Source organism: Dermacentor variabilis, chromosome 2, assembly GCF_050947875.1.
Source record: "Dermacentor variabilis isolate Ectoservices chromosome 2, ASM5094787v1, whole genome shotgun sequence".
Taxonomy (NCBI): Eukaryota; Metazoa; Arthropoda; class Arachnida; order Ixodida; family Ixodidae; genus Dermacentor; species Dermacentor variabilis.
The window spans coordinates 209512996-209525644 of record NC_134569.1 but is presented as its reverse complement, the minus strand read 5'-3'; the positions used below and the strand labels follow the sequence as shown (position 1 = coordinate 209525644).

Below are 12649 nucleotides of genomic sequence, written 5' to 3'. Positions count from 1 at the left end.
CCACATGAGCACCCGAAATACCACACGAGCACTTTGTGTCATGGCACGACAGATATGCACCTCCTAGGAAACAGAACTGATAGTATAGTTCGAATGAATTCTATTACAGTAAATTATTTAAGGTGCTTTGAAAGATGAAAATTTTTTCTAGGCTATCGAGGTTCAGGACGTTTAGTTAACGCAAAAAAAAACACATATTGAGTAAGAAATCCCTTGTCAGTAAGCTTGACTTTCTTTTATTTTTCAATAAATGGAACCAATTTCCTTCAATTTTTATCAGGTGAAACGTTTTAAAAATATATTTAACTCAGAGATTCTCTGGAAACATTGTATGACATATAACAAGACAGCATACCTATGTGGCCATTTTAAAATTTCCCGATCTTTTTCCAAGCCTTCCCTGGCTGTTTTCATGAAAATTTTCTCGCAATCTATGACGCCTGCAGCTAAAGTGTAATAAAAAAATATTGTGGTTTAATGCTTGCCAAGTACTGCCAGTCCATAATATTTAGATAAAACGAATAACACGTCAGTCACTTGACATGCAGTGTTAGATTCAACTGACTTGAATCCCTTGATTAATAAAGCTGACAAGGGCTTCGGCAAGTTCGTAATTTATGGCCACACGAGTACAGCACGGAAGACACAGAGACACACGTAAAGCAAATGCAACAATGTGAGGAAAAACTATACAATGAGTTATACAATTAGTTATTTTTACGCTTCAGTAGTAGTTTTCAATATAATTTGCTCTCATCACTTATGCCTCTAGTTAACTTTGTTTACCTCTGACTAAAGACTACATGGGAATATTAATCAGTACCATTATGATGTTTCGTTATACTACAGTATGATAAGCAGTTAGACAACCGTAATGGTCGCCGGTGCCAGCAACGGTACGTTTCGTTTTAGGACAGGTTCATGTGACACACAGTGTACTTATAAAAATAAAAGAAATGCGAGAATCCCAAACGATTCCTATAATAATACTTGTTGAAACAAAGATACCCGGCTGGACTGTGCACATTTTTCAGGTGTTAATACAATATGCTCGTGCCGAACGAACATGCTCAGCATACTGACTGCAGTTTTGAACAATCACGTTAAGATTTGCAATTTACTTCCGCTTAGAACAGTCTGCAATGTCTCTTTTCTCATACTTCGAGATGAATACATTTGCCACACTTTCAGTAGAATGCACATGAATTGGGGCGTACTGATCAGGTTACTTATCAACTAAAACATGTTACGATCTCTTAGGTGTGTTGATAAGGGTAGAACAAATGCAATGCCCACTGAATTATTTGAATAATCTGTGCGTTATCTACTTAGAAAAGACCACCAAATTGATAATCTGGCTCTTTTTTTCTTTTGTACAGCGCATATTGTATGCAGTCTGTCCAAGACGACGGCGCTACATGCAACAGTAATGAAAACCGGAACACTTATTACGCACGACAATGGCTTCGTACCATGCACGATTAGCACAATGCGAATCTGCGCCAGCAGCTGCCTTGTGATTAAGAGCACGTAAACTACAGAACGCCGAAGCATCGGAAGCCGCTTAACGCTTTTCATATAGCTCGAAAGATAACTTCTGCTGCTAAATTGTTTAAAAAAGAGACAAAAAACAAATCTTCCAACTACCGTCAAACGCAATGCCTTCAGTTTGAAACGTGTAAAGGTGTTCCCGGAGCGACTAATTTATTGTTCTCTAATTTTTTCGGCTAAGTTGCGGAGCTGCAAGTGACTAAGCTTATCGCAGGTTTCATGCTCCAAAAGCGTTTGTGGTTGCGTATATATAGATTGGGTGAATCTAGAGATTTCTACTAGATATTTCTTCAAGTCTCGTGTTTTGCTTGCTGTAACTTCCCAAAATTATTTAGATTAGTTGCCAGGAAACTTAAAAATACTGCTACTTTTAAACTATGCGAAAACGGCAGCGCACACACTGCTGATGCATGCCCCGCAAACACGGCCTTTCATCCTAGTACGCTAGCAGTTATTCAACTATGCCTGTCTGTTTGAAAATTCTTGATGCTAACACAATTTCGAGATATATGCGTAAAGCGTGTCACGAGAATTTCGCTACACATACGGTGCAGCATTCATCGCGGCCGGATCAAGCGCCACTAAATGAGATCTACCACACTGGCTGCCCAACACACACAATCCGCTTAGTGGTAGCTCAGTATCAAGTTAAAACATGGTGTACTTCCTTTTTTACGCACCTAAGCTATAATGATAAAATCAACAAGCACGAGCGATCGCTCGACGTAAAACATTCCGTATAGTAGAAGCGAGAACAGGTGCGCGTTATCAAACCAGGTCAACGACAAACCGACACTATACCCGAATCGCCTGCGCTACGTGCAGCCGCTTCGCGCTACGAAATGCGCTCACATAATCATGAGGTATTGACGCAAAACGTCTTTGATAAAGCTTACCATTCAATGTAGTTGACTTGTGATGCCACAAAGAAGACACGCATACACAGACATCAACGTTCAGGGAGACACCGCACACCGGCACAACCGTTTACGTGCCTGGCGCGCTCGTTGAGACGGCGCACCGCCGCGCATGCGCAAGAACTCCGAGCATGCGCAGGAGCTCCGCGCGGAGGGCGTGCGCGCTCGGAGGAGTGTGAGCGCCTTTTCCTCCTTCATTTTTTTCTTTGTCTCTTTCTCTCTCTCTGCGCGCCATGCGCGCCGGAACGGGTGGCTTTTCTTTTCCGTTATGCATTTTTTTCGTGGACGAAGGATATGCGCTGGCAGGTTGCAAGACAAACGCTGTGGGCTATCGTATCAGACTGGAACGCTAACATGAATGCGCAGTTTGTAAAAGCCGTTACGGTGCCCTTCAGACGTTTTAGACGCATTATTGTCAGCGTCGATGAGTAATACAGCGTATTTGTAGCATATCTTCCAGCGTACCGCTAAATGTGATGCCCGCACGTATGTTAGTGCTAATTTTCTGTTCCGATGATAGGTCAAAGCAATCAGTACAGCATTGAGGTACTCATATGCGTGGCTGCGCAGGCATACCGCCGGCGAAATACTGGGTGGGCTCAGAGAATTTGGCACCTATTTTAAGTGAATGAGAAACGTTGATGAGTTTATAGTGCAGGATATTAGGCAACAAAAGTCGCCCGATGTTAGTGACGCAGCCGAGATATGAAGACAATGTGAAAAGTATCCGAGAATCGGACGACACACAACGCGAACACCACATGCGCGACATCGGTTCATGGCACATTCACAAAGTCCGCGTTGTCAGCTACAAACATTACGAGTGCCTTTGCTGTTAGCTTGATGCCTGTTTCGAATCCACTTTTATCTGAAGCTGGCGTTCATAACATATATTTTAACAATTGGATCGGCGTTTTGCTTCCGTTATTCTACCGCCGCAAAAGTGATGCGACAACTGTGAAGACTGTCTTGGTATTGCCGAGAGTGACTACGTAGATCATATGTGGTCAACAAATGCGGAGGTATACACTATGTGTATACTAAAGTCTACAAATAGGCTCTATAGCAATCTCAGCAGTATACAACTTTAGTGGCTTATGTCAAATGCAGCTATGTATTATCCACCGGTACCTGCGCTTCGTTACAGCGTACACGGGTTGGGCCCAGATTAACGATGTTTGTCTATTGTTAATCTATAGACATGCAAGACCACGACAACTCAGAGGTGGTGAATTCACCACCTGGTCTGCGGGCTTTCGCCACTTATTCACCCCCTTTGCCACATCTTCACCATCTGACCTTCACCACCTGGTCTTCGCGAAGTGTACGTCCGGGAAGCAGCCAGGTTTAGGGCCTTCGGGTGCCTGGAAGGCCTTGGTGACTCGGACGGTGCCTGCTCCGCCGCGATCCTCGTTCGGTGCAGCTGCGCCGAACGCAGACTAGCAGTCTGCACGGCTTGCCCGCCGCGCCGGGGTTGCGGTGCCGTCGTGCATGAACCAGTGCCATATCATCGCGTTCGCAGAGGGCGTGGGGTATGGGAACTCGGAATTACATATTATCGACTTTCTTCTATAGACATTCAATACACCAGGAGTAGAGAAAAAAATAGAAACCTTGTCGACTATTGTCCATAATATAGAGAGTCAACAGACAAAGTATGGACAAAAATAAATAGAAACTGTATCGGCTTTCGTCTACAGGTAGCCCATATAGAGGGGAAGTAGACAAAGAAGAAACAAACTCCCTATCGAATTTTTTCTATAGACCGTCTATAGACTGCGAGTAGACAAAAAGAAATAGAAATCTTATCGACTTTCGTCTACAGAAAGTCTATATACAAAGTATATGGACAAAAATAAATAGACACTGTATCGACGTTCGTCTAAAAGTAGTCCATAGAGGGGAAGCAGACAAAAAGGAAACAAACACCTTATCGACTTTTTTCTATAGACCGTCTATAGACTGCGAATAGACAAAAAGAAATAGAAACTTTATCGACTTTCGTCTATAGACAGTCTATAGACTTTATATCAACAAAAGTCCAAATCTATAGGAAGGAAAGGTCGTCTATGAGAAGTCTATAGACTTTCTATAGACAGTCTAAAGTCATTTTTGTAAGGGAAGACCGCTCGACTCCTGGATTCAAGGCACAGCGGAAGAGCTACCTACACTCGTGTGCTCTTTTCTATAAAGTTTACTCTCTCTTCTTTTGTGCCTTTCTCTGCAGTTTGTGTGTATCAATTATATCGCAGTGCTGACCCTATAACGGCCCCTTGGAAAGGCTGGTCCAGTGTGGTCACGACACACAAGCAAGAAAACTAGCGAAATCATCGAAGCTTTCGAGATGAAATAATGGCGTATTACTGTATTAGTAAATTAGTCTACAGTCTATGGCATTCTTTTGAAGGCTAACCAGGTACAAGCATAAGCGATGATAAAGCTATCACCTTATAAAACACACTTCTCGGTTCGAGCACACAGGCAACTACGTGGTTTCTCTGCAGGAAGTGGTTCTGAATACCTTATACTACTTTTAGCACCCGATTGTTATTTGAGATATTGTGAAGCAATTTTTAATCACAACATAGGCGCAAGAAATGGTTCCCTGTTACTTATACAAAGCTTGAAATTCCTATTTTTCATTTTCTGCTTATGGTGATAGCATTGCAACGTAAATATAATTTAAAGCTTTGTTGTTACCCATTGCTACTGGGGGAGCATTTATTTTTGTACATCCCTAAAAGGACCAACTCGCGACATTTTATTCATATTATGTCCGAAAGTTTCAAATAAACCTACAAATGTCCCACAGGGAAATTGAACCGTTTATTTTGAATCCTCACATTTCTCTAAACCTGTGTGACCTCTCGTGTATTGTTGTTGTTGTTGTTGTTGTTTTGCGAAGTACAACACAACGGATTTCTGCAATGTTTCTGTCCTGCTCGGATTTCTTTTTATGGGATCAATCGTCCCAGTAGATGTGCCCTTGCTATAGCCAGTTACCAATCCCATCTTACTTGTAGATGTGCAGCATGAGCACTGTCAACACATGCTTTGGTGGCGCTAGAGCAATGAGTAGTGATTTATTTTCTGTCTGGTGGTGGTCTCTATAAAATGTGGAGTCGATTCATGTTTAACACCCAGTTTCTACTTATCTTTAGGAGATGTTCTCCGTTACTGTGGAACAGTTGAATGCCATGCTGGAACATTTGAACGTAAGGAAGTCGACTACATATCTCGCGAAATGGTGTGCTACCAGTCTATTATCCATTGCAGAGAGTCGTTGGCTACAAAGTTACAGCAGAGTTAATGTGTATGCCAATATTTAGTATACATTTGACGATTATATACACGGCAAACATGCGCAATCGATTGCGCATGTTTGCGCAATCAGCGACTCTTACGCGCAATCAGCGTGTTTTATTGTATACAACACATTGGCATTCAAATACATAGATATCAGATTTTAAGGTTGATACGCGTGTTATTCTGGTAATCAAACGACCGCAGTAACTATGATATGTTGTTGCATATAGCGCCTGCAATGGGCGCATAGCGTAGCTGCCGCATACTGAAGGCCCTCTAGCAGGGAGCACATAGTAGCGGACGCCAGACGCTAGGTGTTCCGTACGTAGGCCGAGTACGCGAAATAATCTGCAACGGTCTACAAAGGTCGACTATCATAATCGGCGTATGAACAATGTCGGCGCAACCTACAATGTGCCGGTCCGTTTCTTTGTATCTCTCCCACTCTGGTGACAGCGACGCTTCGTGACCGCGACCATGACTAGTAGTTAGGAGTGTGCGAATATTCGAAACTTCCGAATAACGAATCGAATAGTCACTATACTTCGATGCGAGTATTTTTCAAATATTTCAAAAACGTCAAGTGCGCCCCCAATTAAACATATAATTGCACAAAAAATACGGCAAATCTTCACCACCCCAGGAATAGTATAGAAAAACATGAGAAGTTGCGAAGTGGAGCAGGCCATGTCGCTTATATAGCCATACTTTACAGGCTCTGCAGCGTTTATTCGCGCTCTCTCAAGAGGTCTGCGCACGCGAAGGAACTATTTCATTGCCTCTAGTGCTCGATATGTTATTTCAGTAAACAACGCTTCATAATGCACTATGTAATTACACGAACTTGCTAACTTTAAAGGGGCCCTAAACCATCCCTCGGGCTTGATGAAATAACATATCTTGCGGGTAGCATGTGCGGCTGCGAACATCTCAGCAAAGTTTTGCAGCCATACGCGGTGCGTGGAGCTCGCAAGCGGATCGCGAAGTCGCCTTTCTCTCGAACGCTCTCTTTTCAACTGAAGCCTGCCTCCTTGCTATCTTAACGAGGCAGGTTTACGCTTCATATCCTAATAAACAGACTCCCATGCGCGGCTGCTATTGGTAGCTGCGGTCGGCTACGTAGCGTTACCGTGGCCGCCGCAGTTTGCCGTCACGAGTCGACTAGCTAGGCGCACTGTGGCTCGCTGAGGGCAACCGCGCTTGGCTTGTTTAGCGCGTCGTAGGCAACAAAATCGGAAGTCGTGGCGTCTATGTTAACATCACAATTGAAATTTGAACTCCGCGCCACGGTGACATTTAGAAGGCGGAGCGTTGTGGGCGCGCCCCACTACACCGTAGCCTTCGCAGCGCAAGGCACTGAAGAAGGAGTGGGAGCACAGCGGAGTCCGTGTTTGATTGCCAATAACTCCGCTTCTGCTGCACGCATTCAAGTACTTTTTCGGCAAGGTATTTCTGGAACATCCTATTTTCACCTCAAATACCTTCCTCCACTTCGATAAAAAGTGGTTCAGGGCCTAAGGGCTGGAAAATTGTACGAGAGACTGAAGTATGTCATCTGCATTAAATAGTTAATGAGGCAGTGAGTTCCAGTGAGACATTGCTTGCGGGAAAAAATGATTCTTTGAAGAAATTTGTACGTGAACAAATTGGCGCTAACTTGGGAGGATGATAATGTCTCGTGGGTTGCATTGACGATGGCTGCAAGTGGGCGAGTGATGATATTTCAAAATACAATTTAGCAAGGTACACAGAAATTTTATTCCACGTACATTCTTACGAGTATCTAATGACGAGATCTTATTTTATCTCATTAGTTGAATTGGAGAAACATAATCGTAGTAGCATGAATAAGAGTTATATATAAACATAAGTGCAACTCTGAATCTTTTCAAATTCCTCAATATCGCTTTTAGTAAACGGGTCCCGCACAACACAAGCATATTTCAGCTGCTACCGTATGAGTGTATTACACGCAACCAGCTCAACAGAAGAAGGAGAAGGTTTCAGTCCGTAATCGGTTCCTGCCGGTTTTGAATATATGGTGAATGTGGTTGTTCAATGAGTCTGTATAAAGGTGGCTGCGCAGAAATGCAAAGAGTGTTTGTAAAGACTGCGCAGAAAATGCGTATCGAAACATTCAAGAGCCCCTGGCAGAGCGTGACATCCCTTAGGTTGATAATTTTGGTTTGCCAGCTGATATCGAAATCAAATGTAGCTATAAAACGAAGCAGGCTAGAGCAGCAAACTCTATATGTGTACAAGCACAAGTTGTAGTTTAACTCTCATGGTCTAGCATGAAAAAGCACATATCCTGGCCTATTAACACTGCTAATGTTAACCTGTTGCTCGAAAAGAAACGACTCGATTCTCCTTAGTTACCCGTTGATAATTTTCTGGAATTCGCTTAAGGTGTCAGCGACCAAACCAGCGCTATGGCGTCTGTGTATACCAATGCTCCTGAGTGCGACAGGCTCGATAGACGGAACATTGTTAACTGTTGCGTTTCGCCTGCGACACGTGGTTTTGCCGGCGCGACTGCGGCGGGGCGGCAGACATTTTGGCCCGATCGTCGTCGCCGCAACGCTCATCGCCAGGTGTTTCCAGGCGCGACTGCGGCGATGCGACCGCAAAGGATCACCCTCTCATTCCAGTCATTGTGCCCGAACCAGGCGATGCGAAAGCAGGGATCATCCTCTCATTACAGTCATTGTGCCCGACCGGCAGCGCTACGACAGGGTGCTACGAGATCGTGCTCGACATGGTGCTACGGCAGCGCTACGACAGGGTGCTACGAGATCGTGCTCGACATGGTGCTACGGCAGCGCTACGACAGTGTGCGTCACCATTAGCCCATTGTACATTCACGTGCTCGTCTTTTGAGGGGTTCCTTCTTGCCCTCAACTGCGAGAGTATAAAAACAGCTGCCCCCGGACGCCAAAAGGAGGGCTCCGATTTCTTCTGCTGAGTAAAGTGCTCTCCCGTCTCTCTACTTCGGTCAACCTGACCGCCAACTCTTTGCGATGTTAAAATAAACAAGTTGTTTTGTTGTTACCAGTCGACTCATGCTTTGCCGGGACCTTCGGATGCTTCCAGTTGTACCCCAGGCCGCCAGGCCAACGCTACCCTTGGGGCTTGCGACCCAGGTACAACCACGGGCGTCAGCGCCGAGTTCCCAACAGATCGTACCAGCGGTGCGATCCAAACATCTGGTTGGCAGCGGTGAGATCGCCTCCGACTTCAAACAACTGTCTGCCAGCGGTGAGATCGCGACAACGGAGGCCAGCAGCAAAGAGATGCAGTTGACTGTATGCTGAGCAGCTCAACGACGATCCGGGAGCAGTGCAACGAGCCCTGTGTGACGACTGGTTGCCTGCAGCGGAACGACTGCGCGGAATTCCTGCCTGCGAGGTTTGGTGAGTGCGGGACTTTCTTCTTCTGAGCTTTGCCAGGCTTTTGTTAGTGTCAGAAACAGAGCTGGTAATTGTGGTTGTCGTTGCTGCCGGGTTAGTTTGCGGCAAGACAATAGTAAGCAGTAGAGAAAGCAGCATTCAGAGCAGCCATGGATTTGAAGTCGTTGCGCAAACCGAAATTGTTGGAGCTTGCAAGAGAGTTGGGTCTGGATGTCTCGGACAAACTCAGAAAACCTGAACTGCTAAAGGCTATTCTTGAGTTAGAGGCTGAGGATGACGAGCTGTCGGAATGCCTTGACACTATTGAGGAGAGGTCAAAAAGACAGGAGCGCGAACTTAAAGAGCAAAAAGAGAAACAGGAGCGCGAACTTAAAGAGCAAAAAGAGAAACAGGAGCGCGAACTTAAAGAGCAGAAAGAAAAAGAAGAGCGCGAACACGCTTTGGAAATGAAGCGTCTCGAGATAGAGATGGAACGCGCTCGTAATGGAAGTCAGGCACACGGTGCAGGAGAACGCGTATTGTTCAAAATGACTGACCTGATGCGGCCGTTTAAGCTTGGAGAGGACATTGGTTTGTTCCTGGTTAACTTTGAGCGAACGTGCGAGAAGCAGGGGTTCTCTCGGGAAACGTGGCCACAGCGCTTGCTCACTTTGTTACCCGGCGAGGCGGCCGACGTAGTCGCTCGCTTGGATAGAGAGGAGGCAGAGGATTTCGACACAGTGAAATCGAGTCTTCTAAAAAAGTACCGGCTGTCTGCGGAGGCGTTCCGTCGGAAGTTTCGGGAAAATGAGAAAGGCAAAAGTGAGTCATATACAGAGTTTGCGTATAGGCTTATGTCGAACATGCAGGAGTGGCTCAAAGAAGAGAAAGCGTTTGGTGACCACGATAAAGTTCTGCAGTGCTTCGGGCTAGAACAGTTTTATAGTCGGTTACCGGAGAACGTGCGATACTGGGTCTTGGATAGGCCAGACGTTTGTACGGTGGCTAAAGCCGCTGAGCTAGCCGAGGAGTTTGTGACGCGTCGGGCTCGCGGAGCTAAGGACGGTCAAAAGGGTGAATTTGGCTCGAAGTTTGAGAGGCCGAAATTCACGCCCATGAGATTAAAGGGGGATACGCGTAGTGCGGATGCGAGTGAAAGCAGTCCGACCAGACGTAAAGAGACGGCGGCAGCCAAACGCAGAAAGCGGTTCGAGATGAGGCGAGCGGGCGTTTGTTATACGTGCCAGAAGCCGGGTCACTTTTCGGCGCAGTGTCCGGAAACAACACCAAAAGTTGTGTTTTTTTCAATAGGCAGCACTGACGAGAACATGAAGCTTCTCGAGCCTTACATGCGAGACCTCCTCGTGAACGGGAAAGAGTGCCGAGTGCTTCGCGATTCCGCAGCTACGATGGATGTAGTTCACCCGTCTTACGTAGAACCCCATATGTTCACGGGCGAGTGCGCATGGATCAAGCAAGCCGTGGAAGCTCATAGCGTGTGTCTGCCGGTAGCAAAAGTGCTTATTGAAGGACCTTTCGGAGCGCTTGAGACGGAGGCGGCAGTGTCATCTATGCTGCCACCCCAGTACCCGTACCTATTTTCAAACAGGTCCGATCACCTCCTGCGCGAGAAGGGGCTTTTGTTTGGTGAAGCTAGTGTTCAGGCCTTAACCAGGTCGAAGGTTCGGGAGCTCGCTGCAAAGGCGGTAGTTGCGGGGCCGACGTTATCAAACAACGAAAAAGGGTCAGAGGCGCAGCAAGCTGATATTCAGAGCACGCCCGAACTGAATAAACTTGAGTCTGTAACGTTAAAGGCGCCAGATACTGGAGAGGAAACGCCCGACGCGGGAAAGTGAGAAGAGCTATCTACTGATTTGCTCATCGCGCCTACGTCAGACGGACTTGATAGGTTGCTAAAAGTCAGCCGGACGGCTTTGATAGCCGAGCAAAAAAAGGATGGCAGCCTGGAAAACGTGCGCTGCAATGTCAAAGAAGGTATCGCCAGGAAAACTGCGCGTTTTGTGGAAAGAGGTGGAGTCCTGTACCGGAAGTATCTAGACCGCCGAGGAGTGGAGTTCGATCAGCTGATCGTGCCTCAATGCTATCGTCAGGATCTGTTGCGCTTGTCACACGGGGGTTCGTGGTCCGGACACCTAGGAGTTAAGAAAACTAAGGACCGTCTCTTGCAAGAGTACTATTGGCCAGGGTGTTTTCGGGACGCAGACCATTTCGTGAGGACATGTGACACTTGTCAGCGGGTGGGCAAACCAGGGGACAAATCGAGGGCGCCGTTGAAATTGGTACCTATCATTACGGAGCCTTTTAGACGGCTCGTTATTGATACTGTGGGACCTCTGCCGGTAACAGCCACGGGGTACAGACACATTTTGACTGTGATCTGCCCAGCGACAAAGTTCCCTGAAGCAGTGCCGCTTAAAGAACTCAGCTCAGTTGAGATAGTTAATGCACTACTGTCCATATTTGCGCGAGTTGGTTTCCCTGCGGAAATCCAATCAGATCAGGGCACAGTGTTTACTAGCGCTTTGACGACAACTTTTCTCGAAAGGTGTGGGGTAAAGCTGTTACACAGCTCAGTGTACCACCCACAGTCGAATTCCGTTGAGAAGCTCCACTCCGTCATGAAGCGCGTGTTGAGAGCGTTGTGTTTTGAACATCGAACTGACTGGGAGCTGTGTCTGCCTGGGGTGATGTTTGCTTTAAGGACCGCGCCGCATGCGGCTACGGGGTTTTCGCCAGCTGAACTGGTGTACGGTCGCTCGCTTCGATCTCCGCTTCGCATGCTTCGAGAATCGTGGGAAGGTAGGGGCGACGACCCAGTCGTGGTGGAGTACGTACTTAAGCTCCTCGAACGCTTAAGAAGGGCACAGGAGTTGTCAGGTGAAGCAATGACAAAGGCCCAGCAGAGGGCCAAGGTTTATTATGATCGGACAGCCAGGGCCCGTCGTTTTGAGGTGGGCGATGAGGTCATGATATTGCGCACATCGCTAAACAACAAACTAGACGTGCAGTGGGAGGGCCCAGCACGAATTGTTCAGAAACTGTCGGACGTTAACTACGTGGTAAGTCTGCCAGGAAAGCGGAAAGCACAGCAAGTTTACCACTGTAATCTGCTCAAACCTTATAGACAAAGGGAAGCAGTGGTGTGCATGATGGTAAACGTTCCTGAAGAGCTTCCGGTCGAGCTTCCGGGACTAGGCTCAGTGACGAACAGGGAAGACACCGGTCAAGTCATTAGTGACCTTATCAGTAAAGCACCGCTGTCGCCCGAGCAGAAAACCGAACTACACCAGCTATTACAAGAGTTTCAAGGTCTGTTCTCTGAGAGGCCTGGTAGGACTTCTGTACTTACTCATGATATAGAACTTACCTCCCCAGAGCCAGTACGATCCAAGGCGTATCGGGTGTCACCCCGCCAGAGCGATATTATGGAGGCTGAGGTAAAGAAAATGCTACAGCTCGGTGTTA

General features: G+C 46.6%; 1 protein-coding gene across 2 annotated transcripts in view; it reads left to right on the top strand.

The window, feature by feature from the left end:
* LOC142573071 (uncharacterized) overlaps positions 1–12649 on the top strand; it is a 100896-nt gene that overhangs the window by 72772 nt on the left and 15475 nt on the right. Inside the window, exon 5 of one of the 2 annotated variants that reach the window (XM_075682585.1) lies at positions 5630–5683. The exons of the other annotated variant lie outside the window; for it this stretch is intronic. Coding sequence (XP_075538700.1) covers positions 5630–5683 — 54 coding nt within the window. The remainder of the gene's footprint in view (positions 1–5629; positions 5684–12649) is intronic. 2 annotated transcript variants of the gene reach the window in all.